We start from the raw sequence: 26235 nt of genomic DNA, 5'->3' as shown, positions 1-26235 counted from the left end.
GAGAGTGGATTTTAGGAAACTTTACACATTCTAGGACAGTCAGGCACAAAAACAGTTTTTTTTTTCCGCAGGCAATCTCCCTCATGAACAGTTAAACATCATTCTAACTGTCAATAAATATACAGTGGTGTGAAAAACTATTTGCCCCCTTCCTGATTTCTTATTCTTTTGCATGTTTGTCACACAAAATGTTTCTGATCATCAAACACATTTAACTATTAGTCAAAGATAACATAATTGAACACAAAATGCAGTTTTTAAATGATGGTGTTTATTATTTAGGGAGAAAAAAAATCCAAACCTACATAGCCCTGTGTGAAAAAGTAATTGCCCCCCTTGTTAAAAAATAACTTAACTGTGGTTTATCACACCTGAGTTCAATTTCTGTAGTCACCCCCAGGCCTGATTACTGCCACACCTGTTTCAATCAAGAAATCACTTAAATAGGAGCTACCTGACACAGAGAAGTAGACCAAAAGCACCTTAAAAGCTGAACATCATGCCAAGATCCAAAGAAATTCAGGAACAAATGAGAACAAAACTAATTGAGATCTATCAGTCTGGTAAAGGTTATAAAGCCATTTCTAAAGCTTTGGGACTCCAGCGAACCACAGTGAGAGCCATTATCCACAAATGGCAAAAACATGGAACAGTGGTGAACCTTCCCAGGAGTGGCCGGCCGACCAAAATTACCCCAAGAGCGCGGAGACAACTCATCCGAGAGGCCACAAAAGACCCCAGGACAACATCTAAAGAACTGCAGGCCTCACGTGCCTCAATTAACGTCAGTGTTCACGACTCCACCATAAGAAAGAGACTGGGCAAAAACGGCCTGCATGGCAGATTTCCAAGGCGCAAACCACTTTTAAGCAAAAATAACATTAAGGCTCATCTCAATTTTGCTAAAAAAACATCCCAATGATTGCCAAGACTTTTGGGAAAATACCTTGTGGACCGACGAGACAAAAGTTTAACTTTTTGGAAGGTGCGTGTCCCGTTACATCTGGCGTAAAAGTAACACAACATTTCAGAAAAAGAACATCATACCAACAGTAAAATATGGTGGTGGTAGTGTGATGGTCTGGGGTTGTTTTGCTGCTTCAGGACCTGGAAGGCTTGCTGTGATAGATGGAACCATGAATTCTACTGTCTACCAATAAATCCTGAAGGAGAATGTCCGGCCATCTGTTCGTCAACTCAAGCTGAAGCGATCTTGGGTGCTGCAGCAGGACAATGACCCAAAACACACCAGCCAATCCACCTCTGAATGGCTGAAGAAAAACAAAGTGAAGACTTTGGAGTGGCCTAGTCAAAGTCCTGACCTGAATCCTATTGAGACCTTAAAAAGGCGGTTCATGCTAGAAAACCCTCAAATAAAGCTTACATTTATTACAACAATTCTGCAAAGATGAGTGGGCCAAAATTCCTCCAGAGCGCTGTAAAAGACTCGTTGCAAGTTATCGCAAACGCTTGATTGCAGTTATTGCTGCTAAGGGTGGCCCAACCAGTTATTAGGTTCAGGGGGCAATTACTTTTTCACACAGGACCATGTAGGTTTGGATTTTTTTTCTCCCTAAATAATAAAAACCATCATTTAAAAAATGCATTTTGTGTTTACTTGTGTTATCTTTGACTAATAGTTAAATGTGTTTGATGATCAGAAACAGTTTATGTGACAAACATGCAAAAGAATAAGAAATCAGGAAGGGGGCAAATAGTTTTTCACACCACTGTATGTGCAATATTGTGTACAGTACCACTGTGGAATATACTGTATAATACCACAGATTTCAGATATTTATATAAGTTATTTAAAAGAATCTCACACCCTACTCCATTTGATGTCAAAGTATTTTTGTGTGTGTCGTGCTGTTTTGTCTTGTCATTTGTTTTCTGTTCTGGAAGTTCTGTCACTAAAACAAATTCCTTGTACGTGCAAGCGTACTTGGCAATAAAAGTCTTTCTGATTCTGATTCTAATCCTTACAACACACACTGACACTGCATATATATAATATTGATTACAAACAGGAATAAAATAATCAGTGTTGTGCTTTTATGGGAATATAATCAAGGATGGTGTATGTGATTATAAAAGTATAGTTACTAGTTGATTCTTTCTTTTCTATACAAGCCTGTGTTGAAGTGTTTATTTCCCTTCATACTACAGAAATGTATCAATGATTACAGATTGTAATAAATGACAAAGAATTTAATCTTTAGTTTCATTTGTGTGTTTTAATCAAAAGCAGTTAAATTAACTAATTTTAATTATTTAAAATTTATTTTGTTTAAAATTATTAATGATAAATGTATTATAGGGAATATCTCACCGTAACACACACACACACACACATATATATATATATATATATATATATATATATATATATATATATATATTTGACTTTTCCTGCTCACTTACAGTTTAGCTTCTGTGATTTTAGTTTCTTGAAGAAAGACTGAGAAGCTTCAAACTGGAGATTGTGTCCTGCTGAAACCTGATGAAAACTGATGAGGAAACAGGTTCACACTTCACTTTCGTTTCACCTGAGTGACATCATTAGGCCACGCCCCCGCATTCTAGAATGTTTACTGATTACTCAGTTACACATTTTGGCCACTAGATGGCAGCCATTCTCCAAAGAAACTACAGATAAACATTACACATCTTGTATGTCCACATTAATACAATAAGCTTTTTAAAATGTTCACTAAAACACTTACTGAGTCATTTCTCTGTTTTTATCAAACAAAACACTTCAATATTTCTCACTTATATTAATTAACAGTTAAAATCTTTATGGTCCCACTTTGTATTAAATGTGCATAAGCTTTGTAAAGTCATGTGCAAAAGTTATTACCCCCCTTTGAATCCTGTGTTTTTGTGTAAAAACATAAAAAAATATCTGATCATAGCGCGTGCCTTACTATTAGGCCAATACATCTCAGATAAACAACAATAACAATTTTTTTTTCTTTTTTTTTTTCACTGTGTCAATATTTATTTATTTGAAAACAAAACAAAACAAAATCCCAGATAGCAAAAATCATGTGGTCCGGATCTGCACAACTGACTTGGGCGGGTGTCTTTTGGCACAATGGGCCACTACCGGCACAGATACAATTTACCTTATCCGGACCAGCACTGAGCCAGCTCCGGGCCAGATGTGGATTTGGAGGAATAGATATGGGCCAGATGTGGACTATGTTGCTGTCTGTCTAGAATTAAAATAATATAATATATATTTTTTTTTCCAAAATATACATGATTAAATATCTTATTGTCTTATAATACTGCTTTTTTGTCAAATTCTAACCAAATACTAATTTATACACATAAACAACTACAGTATTAAAATGCCTTCTGATCATCTAATGTTAATTTTAACACAACAGCCACTACTTCACTGGTAAAATGCAAAAAACAATTACAGAGCAAATTTTAACTTACTTTCTACTTAACACAGTTTTATACTTACTGTGCTTACATAATATTCACCAAGCTTAAATCAGTGCTACACAATAAGAAAAAGACAAATTATTACCACATAGTCGTAATGCAACACTTCTTAAAATTAAAAAAATCGAAATAAGTCAAATAAGATCTAATTTAAATTTAACTAGTAAGTCACAAACATTTCTCCATGTTTTGTTGTTATGCTTTTACTAACAAAGACGGTAAGGGAGTGACAGGATAGGGAATAACATTCAATAAATGTCCTGGGTCAGTGGTCACTAGCAGTTCTTGGTCTAGTGTTTAAAGGGGTCATACGGTCCTACATGCACTTTTTTAAGCTGTTTGGACTGAAATGTGTGTTAGGAGAGTGTGTACACAACCACTCTACAATGATAAAGAGCCGCCCAGTGATTTTCTTTTCATTTATTAAAATAAGATGCCCCTTCTGAAATCAGGCCAATCTCAAATGCCTGGCAATGTGACGTCACACCGACAGAGGCCCCTCCCACTATAGTTGATTGACACTGGTGTTTTAGCAAAGACTCGCCTAAGCGAGTGTGTTGTACAGTTGTTGGGTGTAATAGCGAACACAGCAGTCGTCATTCACTACCGACATCTGAGTCGCTGGGGACGCAGTGGCTGAATGGACGCAGTGGCTTGTTTTTGAAGCTAACGTCCCCGCCGATCTACCTAAATGCGTTCATGTTTGCGCTAATCATTTTTCACCAGACTGCTTTATAAACGTGGGTCAATATTAAGAAGGTTTTACTAGGAAGCAGCTCCTGAAAAATGGATCTGTACTAACGCTTCGTGTTCCTGCTTTATCTTCACCAGGCTCAGTGAGTAATTTATTTTTCTATGAATCTTTGCAGATCGCCTTTTCTAATAATCACGATGAATGCGGAGTGTAAGTTAACTTACACTCTCATAGAACATGGTTATGTCGTCTTCTCTATGTACATCCGTCTCTATATAATTCCTCATCGCACGTTTATAATAAACAATGCATTAAGGTGATTGTCTAGTTGCAATCTGTGTACATACATTACAACAAATTCTCCTTCTACCCCTGCTAGACACATTATTCTTGCCGTGACCGACGGTCAATATTACTGTTTAAGTAGCACTGCATAGTTAACATGCATAACTCCCAAGCCAACATTTACTGAGAAAAAAAAGTTGTTCATGACCATTAACTGTAACATATAGACATAGCTGTCAATCAACTATACCTCAGTAAACACATTGCGTTAGTATCTCTCTCAGTACGCTACTTACCCTGCTATTATATACAAAGATAAATCAAAGTGACATTAAGTAAACTAACCATTCAGATACGTCCTGTCCAAGCCATAATTGCTGAACTTCTTCATCTTGTTTCTGGTCCGACTCAGGTTCAAATTGATATGGTTGCACAGATGTGTCTTCAAAGCCTCCCGCTGACATACTTTCATCAAACGATACCCTTAACTGTTGTCAAAGCTATACCCCACGTGTGTTGTGAAGACACGCCCCACAGAACTGGGGGGCGGGCTCAGCAGAGGTCATTAGCATTTAAAGGAGCATGTACTGACATAGGTTGCTGAGAACAGAGCTGCTTTTTACCAGGTAAAAGTAGTGTTTTTTTTACACAACCATTGAGAATTTTTCATTTAAGTATATTACAAAATTTTCATTAGGACGCTAAAGAGTCATATTAACTTATAAAAAATGGGACTTGATGACCCCTTTAAGTATTGTTTTTCTGTTTCAAAGTAAAGTAAATTGTCAGTATATTTTATACTAATGAAAGAAAAAAAACACTGATCTTACAACATCGTTTCAAAAAATAGTTGATGTGAAAAAATTCCCAGGGGTCATTTGCAAAAAAAAAAAAAACAAAAAAAAAAAAAAACAATAAGAAAGCTGTTATTTATGAGACATGGATAAACTGCAAATGAACATCATTGGTAGTGGTATTCAAAAAATAAAAACATAAATAAAAATAGGAAAATAAATAAAATGACACTTAATTATTTTTTTTCCAAAGATTTCTTTACAGAAGAAATAAGAGTTTAGTAGCTAAATCTGGCAAATATATAAACGATTTGATTTAGCTGACCAAGGGCACAGAACAGACTCATTTTTTTTTCTATTTCTGTTTGCCTGTGTTTCTGATTGTAGTTCGCTTTTTTACTTTTTTTTGCATTTTGCCTTAAATAAAAGTTTGATTCATTTTTATCATGAAGTCAACCACTATTGCTGACTAATAATGGTATGCTAATGGAAAAAAGGAACTGCCACTATGCTTCTTGTATCTGAATTTCCCTCAGTTAATGCCTCTTTGACTCTTTAACGCTCTTTCTGGTCACCGCCAAAGTCAGGGGCAAGATGGAACCAACGGATGGCATAAGAATCTATTTCACTGTCTGCAGCATTGGTCGAAGACTGGTTCTTTCTAACAGCCCCTGTAAGAAGGAAAAGGAAAGAAAAACAGAATCTCTAACTTTCACAAAAGTTTCATAATAGCACATTCTCATACAGTAGCATCGTGAAATTCAGGTTGCACCACTAATATTAGATTGACTGTTTAACCAATGTCCTTACAATGTTTCTGTGACTTGATCATGGTAGGACCTGTGCTGTTTATGCAGGTTCAGAAAACTTTAGGATTTCATCAAAAATATCTTAACATGTATGGAGAAGATAAACAAAGATTTTACAGGTATGTAACACGAGGGTGAGAAATTAATGACTAAATTATTACTATGCCTTTGAGTAATAACTCGGTCAAGCATTTCATTCAGGGTGAATAGGTTTAAGAGAGGTATCTAATACTCAACTTTTTGGTATTACTCCATACTTACTGATCAACAAACTTCTTGTGAGCATTTCTTTAAAGCACTTCTTTTATTGACTCATTTCCAGTTTATTTGTCTTCTGACTAAAACCTTGAAAGTATGTTTCATGTGACTCTTTTGGTGTTTTGTCCTCCAACAGCACCCAGAGCAGATGTCTAAAAAGACAAAAATACATTATATACAATTAGTTCTTTTGATGAGAGCAGAGAATATAATGGATATTTCAAGAAGCTTTTGATGTCATTTTAACCACATATAGCTGACGCAGTACACAGTGAAATTAAACAATTCTTAAGGACGTAGACAACATAACTCAGGTCCAGGATCCAGTTGAAGAGGGAGGTGTTCAGGCCCAACAGGCTCAATGTTCCAATCAGGTGCTGAGGAATGATTGTACTGTATGCTGAACTGGATGCTGAACATTCGTATGTATGTCCAGGTGTGTAAGGGCCAGATGGAAGGTTGTGGCATCATCCATGGAGCGGTTAGGACAATACGCAAACTGCAAAGGGTCCAAGTGAGCATGCTAGCTATGTTTTAATGTGTCTCATGACGAGCCTCTCAAAGCACTTAATCACAATTGGTATGAGGGCAATCGGACATTAGTAATTTAGGCAGGAAACTGTAGACTTATTCAGCGCGGGGACAACGGTCATTATCTTGAGGAATGTAGGAACAACTGCACTGCTTAGGGAAATGATGAAGATGATAGCTGTTCTGCACGTTCCCTGACACATTTATGTACATCTTCCTTAAGCTTTATGTTGCATTTACAAATTCTTTTAGTAGACAAAGCTTTATCTTTCCAGAGCTGAAAACATAAAATAAGGGAAACATCACTACCTGGTTTGGAAACAGCACCATGCAGGACAGACGAGCTCTACAGAGGGTGGTGCGACCAGCTGAGCCATCCCAACAATGGACTGTTTGGAGGACCTCAGCCATCCCAACAATGGACTGTTCTCTCTGTTGCGGTCTGGTAAGCGAGTCCGCTCCCTGAAGGCCAACACAGAAAGACTGAGGAGGAGTTTCTTTCTGCAGGCGATGAGGTCCCTCAATCACACCACCACACAGGAGTAATACAGTCTTTTTGTAACATCTAACACTGACTGTGCATTCATGGCCACTTTGGACGCATTCATGCACACTTTGCACTACATATTTATATTTTCATTTATATTTTCATCTATGGACCACTGCACAAATTACTTTAATAAGAGACTTTACGAAGTCACTCAGCATATTTGCACAACAGAGCAATTTCAAAACTTCTAAATTTCTGTTTTGACAAATTTCTTTCAATTTCTCTATATTTTTATATTTGTTATATTGATATTTTGCGCTTATATTGATATTCTGTTCTTATTTGTAAAGTATATTTTACTTTGTACAGTACTTTTCATTAGTTAATCTTATTTTCTAACGTATTTCTTTTATTACCGTATATTTTACCAGTTAATTTTATTAATGTATTTCTTTTATTCATATTTATTTTCTGATGTATAAGCTTTTATTTTATATTTAACGTCACTGGCAGTCATGTAAGCATTTCACTACATATCGTACTGTTTATGACTGTGTGTGACAAATAAAACTAGAATTTTAATTATTTGATTTGAATTTGAGTTTAGATAATGATAATTTGTAGTCTTTTACTTCTATCTAGTGGACAAATATTGAAACAATCTAAACAGGAACTTGTCAGTTTAATCTTAAGAAATTTCCACATGTTCATAAATATTACTGTTGATTTATTAAAATGTTATAGGTAGTATAACTTTGAAAGAATGTCAAAATGAAGAGTCAGAATGATTAATTTTTTTTATGTTTACATGCAAACTAAGTGATTAGCTTTGTCGCCTTGCACCTCCAATGGACATTACAGATAATTTGGGAATGCCAATTAGCCTAGTGTGTGAATAAGTGTGTGGGTTTATGTTGTAACGTTTGGATTTAATTTTATCACTAGTTACAATGTCACGGGGTCATGAATCAAAATACGGGATTTTAAAAGTCACTTCCGGTATTGCGCAATCGAGGCGGAACAAGTAAAGACACAACAGCAATTACTCAATCAAACCAATGTGTATTAAACAAAACAACCAACAAGTAAACAAACAAGGTGCACCAAAACCAATATATACAAAAATATATACAAATATAAACAATGTGTGTGATGTATGCGGCTGTGTGTGTGTGTGTGTGTGTGTGTGTGTGTGTGTGTGTGTGTATGAAAGTCCAGAGTCAGAGTTATTGCAGTGTGTGAAATGGTACACAACGGGAGAGACGGCTCGGCCTCAGCGGTAAAGATGTTGAATCCGGGAGCACGAGAAACGGAACGACAGGTGAATTGTAAGTGTCCTGAAAGATTAATCCAGACAGGGTTACGAGTGCGTAACCCTGTGACCAACACTGGGGGCAAATAAAACGGGGACAAATAAAACCAAATAGGGCACATTTCTTTGCACAGTTGAGCAGCATTAGCTCCTTAATCAATACCCTGCTATTTAAAATGCAACTTTATGTGGCTGCGCTACAATGTGTGTGCCCTACGATGGATTGGCACCTTTGGTCAGAGTGTCAAGTTTTTATTGTCATATACAGATAACAATGAGGCATCATTATCATAATAAAATTCTTAGACCAGTGTTGCCTAACTTTACATAAACATATGAATATAAAAATATAGGAAGAGGTGAGGGAAAGGGCGGGGGGGGGGTCTGATTGGTCAAATGAAACCATGTGATCATTGTTTTTGTGATCTAATTAGTGAAACAGTCAGGTTGTAGATGCACCAGCTTCATGTATAGAATAAATGTTTAGAAAAGTATTAGTATAGCGGAGTAAGAGTAGCGTTTTTTCTTTAAAAATCTAGTCAACTAAAAAGTGCAGTAAAACAACTCAAGCTTTTTTTTTTTTTTTTTTTTTTTTTAAACTTACTCAAGTAAATGTAATGGAGTAAATGTAACTCGTTACTACCCATCTCTGCCTTTGGTGAATCAACAATGGAGGATTGTTTTCCCAACTTTGGAACAATATTTACAATACAGTATGGGTCAGTGCCAGATGCACCAAGCTTTCTTTCATTTCCAATCTGCTCTGAGTCAGGTGCCCTGAATGAAGAATTTCACTTAACCCTTAATTAGGAGGTGCATTGCATTATCGTCTTATCACAGTCAATTACTAGCAAGCTGAACTGCTCTGTAAGTCTTCTCCATCCCATCCTTGGGAAGACTTTGACAGGGGTTGAGGTCAGAACTCTGGTGTCCAGTTCATGTGTAAATAATTTCTCTTTTACAAGATCATCATCACAGGCAATGCCCTTGAAACACAATATTAGGCAAGTTACATGTTTCACTGTGTGCAATTCGGGCAAAGGAATACTAAGAGAGATGCCAACAGGTTTTAAAATATATGTAATATATGTAAACTACCACTGGAATGCTCATATTATTGAAAAGCCCTGCTCACCTTTTGTACAGTTTCATATTTATTTAGTTTCACTTTTCTTGTTTAAGATTTTTAAGCATCAGCTCACCCACAAAATTTGGGAAATTGACGATTAAAAGTCCACTTACCAATGTTATTTTACACCAAAATAACAATGATTCATTAAAAAAAGAAAAGAAAAACAATTAAGCTATAATCATGTTCAAAGCTAGCGAGTGATGAAGTTAGTGTGTGATTATGACATGCTGAATGTTACCGTGTGATATTCCACTTGTTTTTATGTTATACTGTTCAGAGTACTGGGAGTCTATATTTAAGTAATAATATCTGCTCATGTACATTTGCTTGCATATGTTTACATTTACCGATATGGCCCATTTCAGATGCCCTAATGCTGAATAAAATTAAATAAATAACATCCACAATTAATTTTTGACTAACAAGACAAATATATCTAAATATTGAATTGGAATAACAATCTATTAAAATAGTGAATCAGCCGAGATTAAACTTCCTTTAAAGCATGAGCCAATTTTAAATGACGCCAACAAGACTGAACGAAAATATTCAAAATCAGAGTAATTAATATATATTTGAGTATATATATACAAAAAAATATTTGAGTAACAGGACAGATAATCAGCGGTGCTAAAAATTCACCTTCATTATCAGTACAGGGGGTAAACATTGGATATAGTTTTCCTGTGAAAGCCTGACCAGTGAAAGAGTAGATATGAGATTTGGCATCAACATCATAGAAGGAGATCAGACCCTCCTCATAATCCACAAACACCCCCACCTTCTGAGGAGCCGTTTTTAAAGAGAGAAAGACACGAGGAGAGTCCAGGGCCACATATTCAGTCTTATTCCTCAGCCACACACACCAGAGTCCATCTTCAGGGCTGAGTTTATTCTCCCCTTTCCTGTTAATGGACTCTCTGGCCACACCTAAATCCCACTCAGTATTCCATTTGACCTGAACCTCATAGTAAAATCTCCCTGAGGAGAATCCCTCCTTTCCCAACACAATGATATAATAATCAAACCTCTTTAGGTTATTAGGAAGATTCTGTCCCTTGTCTTCACAAGTAACTTGTTTTCCATCATTAGAGAGGATGAGATAAGGATGAGCTGTATCAGGATCCAGAGTCACATCCACTGAGAGACAGAAACACAGCAAACATCAGTTTTATCATTGTACAGTGTGTAACAGTAAAGAAATATATATTTAGTCATGTGATCAATAAGAGCTGACAAACCTGCATATTGTTTAATTCTCTTCAGTTCTGTTTGGAAAATAAGAATATTATTGATGTCATTTTTATGAAGTGAAATAAAATATAGGATTATTGTAAATTACAACAAAATGCTGTAACAAGTGATAAAAACAGGTATTCTGTTAGATTTTTTTTATGAATTTTAGCATTTAGATCAGCAAGTACTGACCAGTCTCATCAAGCTTCTCCATTTCCTCACTGAGAGTCTCCTGAATCTGAGACAGAGCTCTCCTCACAGTCTCCACACTCAGACGAGAGTTAATAGTGACATCAGTCCAGTCCTGGGTGTGTGGAGGGCTGCACAGTGACGGGTAAATCTACAGTACAGCAGGAGAGAGGAGAAATCCCTCAGCATGGGGACTGCTGTCCTGTCATGTGCTGCATTGCTATTGAGAAACAGAGGGACTCTGACCTGTAGGAGGTGGAGGTGATCCTCAGTGTGTGAGAGCTGCTCCAGCTCAGTGTTTCTCCTCTTTAGCTCAGTGATTTCCTGCTCCAGATCTTTAATGAACTCTTCAGCCTGCCTCTCTGCTGCTTTCTGCTTCTCCTTCATCACCTTAAGCAGCTCAGCCTGTCTTCTCCCAGTGCAGCGCATCAGAGCACTGAAGATCTCCACAACATCTGCTTTCTCCTTCTCTGTGTTTTTCTAACAGGAGACAAATCAAGCTAAAAGATTTTATTTCATATGACTCTATCAGGACATACTCACATTATTGAGTTCTACAGAGTGTTTGATTTCCTCAATCTTCTTCAGACGCTCCAGGATCATCTGCTGAACTTCTGCTCGTGTCTTTTCCATCTCCTTCTGAGAAAAATAAAGATCCTGTATAAACCTTGGACACCGTTTATGTAAACAATTTTTAAGGTTTTACTATACATTAATACTTTTCAGTCTCTCACCTTCTTCTCTGCACTCTCCTCCTCTATAGGAACAGTGTTGTGAGTTTTGTGATCTCCCTCAGTACAGAACTGACACACACACGTCTGGTCGTCTCTACAGAAAACCTCCAGGGGTCTCTCATGTTTCTGGCAGATGTAGTCCCCCAGGTTCTCCACAGGCTCCATCAGTTTGTGCTTCTTTAATGACAAAACTTTTCTGCGAAGTTCCAGGTGAGTCTCACAGTAAGAGGTCATACAGGTCAGACAGGACTTCACAGCTGCACATTTCTCTTTACAGCAGACCTTACAGAGCACCAGAGATTGGGTGGGTTTTTCTGCAGCACTGCTGGATTTCACTTGATCTGACTTCTTAAATGAAGCAGCCAGTCCAGAGATGAACGTATTGACATGTAGTTTAGGACGTTTAGGGAATTCCTCCTTACACACTGGACACTGGCAGTGTGAACTGCTGTCCCAGAACTCTGAGACAGATCATACAGTAGTTGTGTCCACATGGAGTAGAGACTGGATCAGTGAACACATCCAGACAGATGGAGCACTGGAGCTGATCTTCACACAGGACACTGCTGGAGGAAGCCATGACTGACACAGGAGACAAGATGAGAGTTTAGAGAACTTTACATATTGTAATCCTTACAATACACACTAATTTTACACACAGCAAAAAAAAAAAGAAACGTCCTCTGACTTAACTGTTTTTACTTTCAGTAAACTTAATGTGTAAATATTTGTATGAACACTAAAAGAGTCAACACCATAAGACATAAACTAAAAATGTTTCCCAATGTGTCCCTGAATGAAGGGAGGCTCAAAATCAAAAGTACCAGTCAGTATCTGGTGTGGCCACCAGCTGCTTGAAGTACTGCAGGTCATCTCCTCCTCATGGACTGCCTATTGCGGACAGTCCGAGCACTGATGGAGGGATTGTGTGTTCCTGGTATGCCTAATGCACGTTCACGCAGATGAGCAGGGACCCTGGGCATCTTTCTTTGGGTGTTTTTCACAGTCGGTAGACAAGTCTCTTTAGTGTCCTGCGTTTTTAGAACTGTGACCTTAAATGCCTACTTTCTGTAAGCTGTTAAGGTCTTAACGACCATTCCACAGGTGCATGTTAATTAATTGATTATGGGTAATTGAACATGCATGGAAAACATTGTTTAAATCCTTTACAATGAAGATGTAAAAATCCAAAGAACTTCACACAACCTTATTATATATTAAAAAAAAATATATATATACACACACACACACAATTATCCAAGCAGGGAATAAAACAGCGATTTGTCAAAGTTTACAGGTTTTATTAAGTACAAATGTCACTGATTTTACTGTTTGTTACATTTACTCGTGTGTGAAAATCAAAAAAGCTTCTGTTAGTGTTGAAGTATCTAATCTTCATAGTTTGAAGTTTTAGTTAGGAATTATAAATGATAAATACATTAACAGGAAGTCTTACAGTAAAATATAGTTTAACCCAAATATAAAAATACATACATAAACAGAAAAACACGTTGTAATGTGTGCTAAAATCTGTTGTTTAAAGCAAGTGCACTCTTAATGTGAGTAAAGACATAAGTAAAAGCACTTGAACTGTGACAAACCCAGTGGACTTTGAGCAGTTAGTAAATGACAAACCAAACAGTAGTTACAGAAATAGGAAAAGTCTCACTGCTCTCTCTGAAATGCATATTAAACCACTTCTCTTTATAAGTTCTCAAGATGTTTTGTCTCTTTAATTTCAGGCATTAAAAATGGTAACATTCTTACAGGCGTGTGTTGCTCTGAATACACGCTCTGCTCGCTTGGTGGCTAAGGGAAACGCATCTCAATGGGGGAACCAACTTTGACACAACAGACGCAGGTATTCAAGATTCAAAGAATTTTATTAATCCCAGAAGGAAATTGCTTTGTCTTGATTATACAGTTGGTTTGATTAATTTACCGGGAAGTAAGAAAAAAAAATTAAAGAAAAAGAATATAAAGAAGTAAAAATAGAATTAAATATAGCACACAGTAAGCTACATTTTGCACTTGAAATGTGGTGTAAATGAAAAATATTGCACAAATGTATTGGTAATCCGATATTGCACTTGGAACTTGTCTTCATTTGTGGAAACAGTAGTGTCAAAGTATTACTGAAGAGTAACTACTGACAGTCCCAATCCCGCAGTGAAAATGTTAGAGATGTTATATAATTTTATGGCCATTGGGGGGAGAAAGATCTCCTGTGGCGCTCTGTGATAATCAGTCTTTGGCCGAAATTGCTCCTCTGGTCGGAGAGAACTCTTTAGCGGGTGAGAAGAATTGTTCAAGATTGTGCATTTTGGACAGAATCTTCCACCTTGCCACTACGTCAGAGTCCAGATCCAAGCCCAGGACAGATCCAGCTGATAGGCAAACTGAAGAGAGTCAAGAGCGGACTTTACCTTGGGACAAAGTGTATCCAGGATAAGTCTCTCAAACACCTTCGTGATATGTGATGTTAGAGTGACGGGCCTGTAGTCGTTCTGGGCAAATGGTTGTGGCATCTTGGGGACATGATGCTTTCCACAGCGCAGACACTTTCTGTAGAGACAGACTCGGGTCCTCCGAGTGGCGCAGTGGTAAAGCGCTCGCCCCATCATCCGGAGATCGCTGGTTCGAACCCCGGGTGATGCCGTTTTCCTCTCACAGCCGGAGGCACAGAGAGAGCTGATTGGTCGAGCTCTCTCAGGGGGGAGGGATGAGAGGTACTTGCGCTCCCACATTAGTCACGGCTCTACAGACAATCAGTGGCGTCTGTGAGCTCGCGCACGCGGAAGGAGTGGCTAGCGCTTTCCTCCGAGTGTGTTACTCCACCCCTAACGGTGTGTGAGCGAGCAGTTTGTATCTTTATAGTTTATGTTGTCTGTCTTGATGTCCTTTCCTTTGTTTTACTAATATGACCCAATATACTGTATGTTCAGTGATATTCACATATGTTTAAAAAGCATTGATTTCTGTATTGTGTTATATTTTTATACTAGTAACTGGTGTTAAATTCATTCCAAAAATCTCTACATTAATGAGCCAATGTATTATGAAGGGCTGCTGTGGGCCAGGAAGTCCAGGGCCACGTTTTTGTCCCAGTCCGCCCCTGTACACACACCAGTTTGTCGACAGATTGATGCTTTATATTTTATAGTAGTCAGACATGCCAATAAAGCGCTTTTCTTGAATCTTAACTCTCACTCACATAAGCGTGGGTGCACACACCAGGTTGCCGACAGAGACTCACAATCGGGCGCCGCACACAAACAATAAAAAAATGCTTTATGCGCACACACATGGTCACGGTGTTATAGTAAACAGTATAAGCGTGCACAGATGTTGACTGAGTGACGCACACACATTGAGACTGAGCATGAGAGACGATTACCCACAGTACTGCTCGTATTTGAACACCTCATTAGTTTACAGAGTTAAAATGTATTGAACATCTTGCAAAACACTCCGATCAGGGTACTTGCAATCCAAGGTTTCGATGTACACATGTGGCTATTAAGAATGCGCGTTTTCCCGCAATTGGCCACGCGGCACGCCACAAGCAACATTCGGAAATTTAATACATTTTTTGTGCTTCACTGAGCATCTGCCAGGTGGCGAATGGAATGACTATCTAAAAGCCGGACCAAGTACAACGATGAAGTGTGTATAATCAGTTAGCCTAAAACAATATTGTTTCCCATGCTGAAGCAAACATGAATTTTATTTTGCAACAGATATTTCATAATGAACGCGTGTATATACGTGTTCCTTAGTTGGGTTATTTCCCCGGTTAACCTCAGGGTGGCGTAATCAATTTAAAAAATACTCCACTTCCTTCCCCCTCCCTCAGCGTTGCCACACACAGGTTCGTAGACTAAATAACCCAGAGAGAGAGACAATCACACGCAAGTGTGCAAAACTTTAGTCCGCAATAAATGTAAAACACAATAGCATGCAATGCTAGGTAACAAATCACCATCACACACACAACATAGGTTAAACAGGGCACTCTGTGTACTCCCAAAATACATTTAAAAGAATAAAACAATACTTAGAAAAAAAAAAAAAAAAATGAAATGTCAGGCACTGTCTTCCCAGTGGCAGGGGCAGGCTAAATGAGGTACAGACCCTAAGGTGCACTTCACACACACACAAAGTGAAAGGGAATAAAATCAGCACTGCACTCCAGCCAGTTACACTACCACCAGTACTCAGAGCTAGGTAGCCTCCCAGCCCAACAGTGCCTGAAGTGTACTTCCGCCTTCGAGCGACTCACCGGCACCGTTAAGAAAAAATAACTATTACTAAAACACAACTTTTCCATGAACTACAGAAAACGAAATGCACTTACCAGAATGAACTGTTGCGCCACGCGAGTTGTACCGCCGTCCACAGCTCACAACAACACCATGCAGGAGAACGCATGCGCAGAGAAAACTCCACGGCTAAGCAGTAAACAAGCACCGGTTAACATTACCCGACGCCAAAACGCACAGCACGTAATGAGCGTATACCAACCTGACAAGTGGACTCTGTGACCCAACCGGATATCAGTTAGCCATTTCGCGCACTAAATGAAAAAATAAATATCAGCGTTTTAATGTGCATGCCCACCTCTCCGTTAGCCACATAGCTACAAACACAAACCACACACCTTCTGTCCACGCGCGCACACCGTAAGGGCGGTCCTGGTCGTGACGTATACCAGGTAAAATAACTCCAGCCTTAAGTACTATCGGGAACCATTCTGATAGGCTATCATAGGTGACAAATCACCTACCTGTGAGCCAATGAGAAGACCCCATCGCCCACATGTGCTTCATGTTATTTTCAGAATGATGAAATGAGATTCAATTCAATTCAATTCACTGAGATGCCCAATTTCGTACTTTAAAAGTTTCTTATATGGTTTTTGTAATGTCTTAACAGGGACAAAACAATGAAAGACATGGAAATGCCTCAGTTTAAATGTTGTTGAAATTAATTTAATTTCCTGATAGTAGGCTATGCAAATGTCCTCATTCGTGAATATGCCAACATGTCATATTTAAAATGTAAAAATGTGTCGCCATCTTCAGAACACATGAATGCACTATATATATATATATATATATATATATATATATATATATATATATATATGTGCAGGCCAAAAGTTTGGACACACCTTCACTCATTCAATGTGTTTTCTTTATTAGCATGATCATTTACATTGGTAGATTCTCACTGAAGGCATGAAAACTATGAATGAACACATGTGGAGTTATGTACTTAACAAAAAAGGTGAAATAACTGAAAACATGTTTTATATTCTAGTTTCTTCAAAATAGCCACCCTTTGCTCTGATTACTGCTTTGCACACTCTTGGCATTCTCTCGATGAGCTTCAAGAGATAGTCACCTGAAATGGTTTTCCAACAGTCTTGAAGGAGTTCCCAGAGGTGATTAGCACTTGTTGGCCCCTTTGCCTCGATTGGGTTCAGGTCCGGTAACTGTGGAGACCTTTTTTTTGTTAAGTACATAACTCCACATGTGTTCATTCATAGTTTTCATGCCTTAAGTGAGAATCTACTGTACCAATGTAAATGGTCATGAAAAAAAAAAAAACACATTGACAGATAGATGAGAAGGTGTGTCCAAACTTTTGGCCTGTACTGAATATAATTTTATTATATTAAGCAAATATTTTTTTATGAACACAAAGTGCTTCAGGCTTTTTAGAATAATAATAATCATGTTTTTAGCTGTTTGTGTCCAGCATTGAATAAATATTTCATCCATTATTTGACCATGGCTGGAAATAATAGCTGGAATGTGATTGTAAATTTATGACTGAAATAAAGCTGTTCGTCGCCGTGCAGAAACCCGCGGCTCGTACTTTCACTTCAAAAGGCACACATGTTGATAAACACATGTTGTACAGTATATACAGAGCGACAGTGCGCTTATTTACTGGAATCCCTCTTCTCACCTTTGATGTAGGTGTGAAGTTATCAAACCGGTTACGCGGATGGGGAAATGGGCAGAATTGAGGGTTTAAAACTATTTAACAAGACCGGGCAGACGTCTCTGCCTAAATTGTTTTTCGCTAGCAAAACATAGAATAAATAGAAATAAAATGTTTAATGGTACCAATCAAATCAGACTTCATAATCTTGAGAAGTAATTTTTTTTGAGTGTAATTTACAAATTTACTGAATATATTATGTTTTTATGTGTATACAGTATGTGTTTGTATGTGAATATTTTATATAAGTATGTGTTTGTGATAAATCCTCGTTAAGGGCATACGCCCCGAGAGCATCTTTAGTTTTTTGTTTTAGTTTCTAGAATCCCTTCTGTTCTCGCGTAGACGACGGAGCTCTAGTTATTTTGTGTTTTCAGTTTTCTTTTGGTTTCCTTCTAAGTTTTTTAATTAATAATCCCACACTATGCTCAAACGGAGATGTCTTCCCGTGTCTGTCATAAGCTCTCACAACAACTCCTATTACACTGACCCCCTCTAAAGCCCTGCGTCAGGGCTCTTATAATCAATAAAACATCTCTTGTTGTGGATCTCCACACTGCACCCCTAACAATATAATTAGGAGAAAAATGTAAATTAAGGATGGGTTGAAACATAATGCAGTAAGTCTTTATTCATTTGAACATGGTAAAGGTGTTGATGTTTCGTACATTCCTTTATTCGTCCTTTCTGTTTGTGCTTAGGTTTCCTTGTTTTCCATATACATACAATGTTTGGACAACAATGTTTCAGAAGCGATATTAAATAAGGAAAATACACAATTTTGTTTTAATACAGTTTTATTAAATATAGAATATTTTAATGTTTTGCTGGTCGCAATACATTTTGGGCAGAGACGTCTGCTCAGTCCTGTTAATTCGTTTTATACCTCTAAATTCTGCAAATTCCATCATCGGCGAAACCGGTTTGATAACTTCATACCTATCATGAATGAAAGGTGAGAAGAGGGATGACAGTAACTGGTTTCTGTGGGTGTCGGAGCGGGCTGTCGCGTTGTATTCAGCGTATAGACTAAGACAAAATCATGTTTGCTTCAGTATTGGAAACAATATTGTATTAGGCTAACTTACTTAAAGGTAATTCACTTTCGTATTCTTTGTATTCGTCTTTTTGTACAAACCCGCGGGCATCTTTAAATTTGAACAGAAAATGATAGTAGGCCGGTAGGAAGGGCTGAGTGAAGTTAAATATCCACAATACATTAATAATTGCGTTTGCTTTACATTTGAGCATTCATTGAGTTTTTCATTGTATATACTACCATATCATATATTTGTGTCTAATACTGTTTTATTTATATTTTACATTACATGCAGTTTGTAATTTACTTGCAGTTGTACTTAAAATGTAACCTACGTATCTACAGTATAGGCATATTTATCTACTTCATGAGAAATTTGGTCGGTCTGGCTTTTAGATAAAGTTCGTATTTGATATAATTTTATTATTTAATTTATTATTTTATTATAAATATGATTCTTCTCTGCATTTTTATCAATAAATCGTGCGCGTTTATCATCCTTTTGCTCAAAACGCTGCCTTTTGTTAAGTGAAAGTGCGAGCCGCGGGTTTATACACGCCGATAAAAGAATTTTAGATAGATTTTAAAGCATCTTTTTTAGGCCTAAATATTAATATTATTTTTATTACTGGCCAGGTGTATTACGAAGTAAAGACCTGTTGTTCAGTTGTTCTCTGGACAGTGTATCTGCACTGAGAGATTGTGTGTGTGTGTGTGTGTGTGTGCACGGAGAGTTTGTGTGTGTGTTTGTGACATTATCTTCACTTTCAAACATGCTTCCAACCAACCAACCAACCAACCCTGGCCTCCAAACTCAGAAGCTATGTGTCATAGCTGATAACTGCTCCTTTGATCTGCTGGTTACGGCGGGACATCGACTGCTGATCAGCGTATAGTAGCCTGTACAAGCCAAGCTCTTTCCCAAAAATAGTGTGAATGACTGCAACAAACACTAACCATTAAAATGTTAAGAAATTAATTAAACACAAATATATAAATTGGATTTTCTTTATACATAATATTTTCATTATATATAAACTCATGCTAGGGTACTTTTACTACGCTGAAGTACCATTTAAAGCTATTTATTTATTTATCTTTTATTTGCTTACTTACTAACTAGAGAATGCTTAAGTAAAAGGCTCTAAAACAACGGCAATATCAATGACAATGGAATATCACAGAACGTGCGAGTTGACGCCCCTGCACCAATCACTGACCATTAAAATGTTGGAGTTGAATTAAAACAGAGAAGTTTCTTTTTCTGTTTTTTTGCATTGAGTTTAATCATGCAGCACTTTTAGTATTCAAAGCAAAAGCAATCCAACAGTGTGATTAAAGTACCCGAAATAACACAGAATTTTGACCCAGCATAAACAACCCAACGATGTGTTTACAGAAACCCAGCATTTTTACTAATGAATGGACAAAGCGCAGTCAAAGCCCGCGCTTTGGGATTTTGTGTGCTGTCGCGTTGTATTCAACGAGTAGCATATATTTTTGTCTTTGTTTAATTTCAAGTCTGTAGTTTTATCGATAAATCTGCTCATACCTGCACTGCTATCCTTTGCACAAGGCAGTGTTTATTGTTTAGTGTACAATTAAAGCGCATAAACACAATAAAACAGTATTGTTTTAGGCTAACATATCATTCATCGTTGTAGTCTTTTTGCACACAAGCGCGGGTGCATTACAATAATAATAAGAATAATAAGAATAATAATAAATTCGGAGCACTACTACTACTAATAATAATAATACTGAATGGAAAAAGCGCAGTTAAATAAATATCATTACTGAAGGAGAGAAGAAAATGAAGAATAAATCCATATCAGTATTTACAGTTTGAGCTCGACACGTTTATGAGCTCGGTCGCTTGCTGTCAATGGCCGCCTAAAAGAGAGAACACATTTTTGGCTTCAGTAGACACACAATACTTTAGACTGGACCACGACTGCCCCCTACAGGTAATAAAGGGCATTTTCACAGCTTGCCGCGCGCAGCTGCGGGATCCCTTTTCTCGAAACGTGCGTTTTTAATGGCCAGATCTGTAAAGTAAAAAGTGTCTGTCTGTCCCTGTCTGTGACCTTTGGCTTATAATTGTGTCTCCTGTTTGCTGATGCTGTTTGTATATATTTGACATGGCAATGACTTTGAGACAGTTTCCCTTAAACAGTAAAGTAATGTTCCAGGTTTTGTCACTGATATACTGTGATTCATGCTCCCACTGGTTGTGACATGCTGCTTGATAATCTCAATAAAAAGTGTTTTAAGTGTTAAGATTTCTTTCAAAGATAATTCACACTGTGAGTTGTGCATCGATCTAATCTAACTGTCCTGTCCAGTTGTGTATATAATTATGACTTACTTGTTTTGAAGTCAATTAATTTTTATCTATGCTGTTTCTGTGATTGTTTCACTATGGTATAAACATAGCTAGATAGTGTAGAATAGATGATCACAAAATTTTAAATACAATACAAATAAACAAAACAATAAATTAATTTTGCAATTTATGACAATAAAAACATGCTCAAAAGAATATACTTCTAAATGTATATATTTATTGATGTACATTTAATGAATTAATTGCTTAAAGCCTGAACCATATTTACACAATGCTAAAAAGGTTTAAAGAAAAAGTCATTCAAATTCAAAAATTAATATTATATTTGAGTAACAGAACAGATAATCAGTGGTGCTGAATTTATACCTCCATCATTAGAACTGGGACTGAAGTATGGATAAAGTTTCTCAGTAAAAGTCTGACTAGTGAAAGAGTAGATATGAGACTTTGCATCAACATCATAGAAGGAGATCAGACCCTCCTCATAATCCACAAACACCCCCACCTTCTGAGGAGCCTGTTTCAAGGAGAGGGAGGTAGAGGGAGAGTCCAGAGCCTCATATTCAGTATCATTTCTCAGCCACACACACCAGAGTCCATGATTAGGACTGGCTGCAATCTCCCCTTTCCTGTTAATGGACTCTCTGGCCACTCCTAACTCCCACTTAGTCTTCCCACTGACCTGCACCTCATAGTAAAATCTCCCTGAGGAGAATCCCTTCTTTCCCAACACATCAGCATAATACTCAAACCTCTTTGGGTTATCTGGGAGATTCTGTCTCTTGTCTCCATGTGTAACTTGTTTCCCATCATCAGACAAAATGAGTTTAGGATAAGCTGTATCAGGATCCAGTGTCACATCCACTGAGAGACAGAACATCAGGTTTATCATTGCACAGTGTGTAACAGTGAAGAGAAATATATATTTAGTCATGTCATCAATAAGAGCTCACAAACCTGCATATTGTTGAATTCTCTTCAGTTCTGTTTGAAAAATAAGAATATTATTGATGTCATAGTTTTATGAGGTGAAATAAAATATATGATTATTGTAAATTACAACAAAATGCTGTAACAATAAAACACACACAAGCAGTAATAAAAAACAGGTACAGTGAAACCTCGGATTACTAATAACATGGTTTACGTGTGTTCCACAAGATAAGGAAAGATTTTTAATAAATTTTGACTTGGAAAACGAGGATTGTCTTGGTTTACGAGCACCGAGTATTATGTATCACGCATGCGCTTCTTGACTTGATGCCAAGCGTCACATGATCACAACTAAGCCAATGGTTTTTCTTTGTCTTGCGCTGCGGGTATTTATCTCCCCCGCCTGTGTGCATAAATGGAAACACTTATCTGTCGGGATTTATTTTTACTTTTTTTAAAGTAACATGCAGGTTAATTTGTTTTATTTTTACTTCATATTTTGTGTTAATTATTTTTGTGCATTCATTTTTTTGGGTTATGGAACAAATAATTTTAATCTCCATTATTTCTTATGGGAAAATGTGTTTTGGAATACGAGCCGGCTTCCGGAATGAATTATGCCCGTAATCCGAGGTTCCACTGTATTTCTGTTAGAGGCCTTATGAATTGTAGTATTTAGATCAGTATGTACTGACCAGTTTCATCAAGCTTCTCTTTTTCCTCACTGAGAGTGTCCTGAATCTGAGACAGAGCTCTCCTCACAGTCTCCACACTCAGATGAGAGTTAATAGTAACATCAGTCCAGTCCTGGGTGTGTGGAGGGCTCCACAGTGATGGGTAAATCTACAGTACAGCAGGAGAGAGGAAAAATCCCTCAGCATGGGGACTGCTGTCCTGTCATGTGCTGCATTGCTATTGAGAAACAGAGGGACTCTGACCTGTAGGAGTTGGAGGTGATCCTCAGTGTGTGAGAGCCGCTCCAGCTCAGTGTTTCTCCTCTTTAGCTCAGTGATTTCCTGCTCCAGATCTTTAATGAACTCTTCAGCCTGCCTCTCTGCTGCTTTCTGCCTCTCCTCCATCACCTTAAGCAGTTCAGCTTGGCTTTTCTCAATGCAGAGCATCAGAGCACTGAAGATCTCCACAACATCTGCTTTCTCCTTCTCTGTGTTTTTCTAACAGGAGACGAATCAATTTAAATTATTTTATTTTATATGATTGTATCAGGACTCCACTAATGTGTTTGTTATGAAGGAGTTATTTTGTAGGTTATTTAAGAGATTCACATTATTGAGTTGTACAGAGTGTTTGATTTCCTCAATCTTCTTTAGTCGCTCCTGGATCATCTGCTGAACTTCTGCTCGTGTCTTTTCCATCTCAGTCTGAAAAAAATATAGATGATGTTTAACCCATGGTCATGGCATTTCTTTAGTTTGCAAACTTTTACTATACATTAATAATTTTCAGTCTCTCACCTTCTTCTCTGCACTCTCCTCCTCTATAGGAACAGTGTTGTGAGTTTTGTGTTCTGCCTTAGTACAGAACTGACACACACACGTCTGGTCATCTCTACAGAACAGCTCCAGGGGTCTCTCATGTTTCTGGCAGATGTAGTCCTCCATGTTTTCCACAGGCTCTATCAGTTTGTGTTTCTTTAAAGAAGACACTCTTTCATGAGGTTCCAGGTGAGTCTTGCAGTAAGAGGTCATACAGGTCAGACAGGACTTCACAGCTGTACATTTCTTTTCACAGCAGGCCTCACAGAGCACCAAATATTGGGTGGGTTTTTCTGCAGCCCTGCTGGATTTCACCTGAACTGACTTCTTAAATGGTGCAGCCAGTCCAGAGATGAACGTATTCACACATAACTCTGGTCTTTTAGAAAAAGATGTTTTACACACTGGACACTGACAGTGTGAACTGCTGTCCCAGAACTTTTTGAGACAGATCATACAGTAGTTGTGTCCACATGGAGTAGAGACTGGATCAGTGAACACATCCAAACAGATGGAGCACAGGAGCTGATCTTCACACAGGACACTGCTGGAGGAAGCCATGACTGACACAGGAGACATGATGAGAGTAGATTTTAGGAAACTTTACACATTGTAATCCTTACAATACACACTATATACATATATATACAAACATTTAATCAGAGAAAAATTTATTTATGTCAGCTATCATTTTGTAAGTATTTGACTTTTCCTGCTCACTTACAGTTCAGCTTCTGTGATTTTAGTTCCTTGAAGAAAGACTGAGAAGCTTCAAACTGGAGATTGTGTCCTGCTGAAACCTGCTGAATCCTGATGAGGAAACAGGTTAACACTTTACTTTCGTTTCACTTAAGTGACATAATAAGGCCACGCCCCCTGCATTCTGGAATATTTATTTATCACCCAGTTACACATTTTGGCAACTAGATGGCCATTCTCCAAAGATAAACATACACATCTTGTATGTCCGCATTAATACAAGAAGCCATTTTTAATTTTCACTAAAAGAGTCGCTGAGTAATTTCTATGTTTTATTATAAACAAAACACTTCAATATGTCTCACTTATATTAATTAATAGTTAAAATCTTTATGGTCCCACTTTGTATTAAATGTGCATTAGCTTTGTAAAGTCATGTGCAAAAGTTATTACCCCTCTTTAAATCCTATGTGTTTTTGTGTAAAAATGGATGGTGTTGGAGTTTATGAACAGATAGCAAAGTTATATAAGGAATTGTCAAGCGGGTCTATTCAATCACACTGTCTGCTCTCTGAAGATGTTTACAGAGTGTCATAATATGTAACTAATTAATATTCTGCTGCATGTGACTGTTAGGGATGGATGTTAAGGAAATATTTAGGATCGAGAGGGTCTGTATAAATGCGTTCAAGCCCGTGGGGCATCTGATAAGAGACATTTTCCGTGTGCTTGTTAAATGTTTCATCAGATCGACTATGTAGGAACCGTTAATCACACACTTCTCAAAAATAAACTCCCTATTATCGTTCCACTCCCCCGGTCGGATGCCTCTGATATCTTATGTAAAATATAACCGGCATTCCTTTTGAAATGAGGGTTAATGCAGTCGATAATGTCTTTTAAAATAACGTCTTTCTTTTCTTTTTGATGCTTAACGAGGCCTTCGGCTCTTCTAGGTAAAGTAAGGGCGATCTCTCGAGTCTCAGTCTCTCAGTCTGAAGCGGTCTGGACACGCGTTTGTCAAGTCTAGTAATAAATAGCTATGCGGGTTATTTGTAGCGTCTTCGTAACTCTCCAAAAAGAGAGAACTCTCGTGTAAACCACCGATAAAATCTTCAATGAGGTCTTTCACGGTGTCGAAGTTGATTCTTTGACAACAAGTGTATGTCTGTTTAATCCACTTTACACAAAGCACTACTTTAGATGCTTTAGTCTGATAGGCATAACTTTTAGGACAGGCAGAAACAAATTCTTTTTATCGTATCACCGTCCAATTCGTCCGTTAACTGACCTTAATAATTCCTCAGCTCGAGAGGGGTCTCATCTTCTCTGGTTATATAGATCAGGCAGTCGGTGTCTTAATACAAGACTCTCTCTTGCAACTGATCCAGATAACTGAAGTATCATTCAGCCGTAGCCTGTTGTAAAGGCCACAATAAAAGCATTATCTGTTTTGTTAGGGGTAGCGATACAGCACTCGCTGTGCTGCCATTGTAACATCTCGATGTTCTCGTTTATTAAACTAAAATAGTTAACATTGTAATTACCTAAAAACGTGTATTTAAAAAAGATTTCAGGATCACTTATGCATTCGGTGTTAATCATGTTAGAACGCTGAGCGAATTTACCCCAGAAGCTGTTCAGACAAAATTTAGCCACTTTACTTTTGACAGGGATAAATGCAATCTTGGACGGGTCTAACATAATGCCCTGATTACTGTTATACTCAGCTATGTAACGCTATTTACCTTCCTCATCCGTAACCTCTGATGGATATCGGCTTGCC

General features: G+C 37.7%; 1 protein-coding gene and 1 pseudogene across 1 annotated transcript; both read right to left on the bottom strand.

Annotated features, from left to right (window-relative positions):
• Nucleotides 1–9523: 9523 nt before the first annotated feature.
• On the bottom strand, nucleotides 9524–16589 carry LOC128519604 (E3 ubiquitin-protein ligase TRIM21-like; annotated as a pseudogene).
• A 5054-nt stretch (nucleotides 16590–21643) lies between these two features.
• On the bottom strand, nucleotides 21644–24311 carry LOC128525830 (E3 ubiquitin-protein ligase TRIM39-like). The gene is made up of 6 exons (XM_053497547.1): nucleotides 23730–24311; nucleotides 23556–23636; nucleotides 23196–23429; nucleotides 22953–23100; nucleotides 22282–22308; nucleotides 21644–22188 (listed from the first exon to the last, which is right to left on the bottom strand). The coding sequence occupies exons 1-6, from the start codon at nucleotides 24309–24311 to the stop codon at nucleotides 21644–21646; spliced, it is 1617 nt and encodes a 538-aa protein (XP_053353522.1).
• Between the last annotated feature and the right edge of the window lie 1924 nt (nucleotides 24312–26235).

This window comes from Clarias gariepinus, chromosome 1 (assembly GCF_024256425.1).
Source record: "Clarias gariepinus isolate MV-2021 ecotype Netherlands chromosome 1, CGAR_prim_01v2, whole genome shotgun sequence".
Taxonomy (NCBI): domain Eukaryota; kingdom Metazoa; phylum Chordata; class Actinopteri; order Siluriformes; family Clariidae; genus Clarias; species Clarias gariepinus.
The sequence above is the reverse complement of the archived record's forward strand: the minus strand, read 5'-3'. Positions and strand labels throughout refer to the sequence as shown.

Excerpts from the sequence above, each read along its gene's own strand:
- LOC128525830 (XM_053497547.1), bottom strand. The coding sequence starts at position 24,311 with ATGGCTTCCTCCAGCAGTGTCCTGTGTGAAGATCAGCTCCTGTGCTCC. Across the intron at positions 23,101-23,195 it reads ATCACCTCCAACTCCTACAG|ATTTACCCATCACTGTGGAG; the intron begins GTCAGAGTCCCT and ends GCTGTACTGTAG. Across the intron at positions 22,189-22,281 it reads GAGAATTCAACAATATGCAG|TGGATGTGACACTGGATCCT; the intron begins GTTTGTGAGCTC and ends TCTGTCTCTCAG.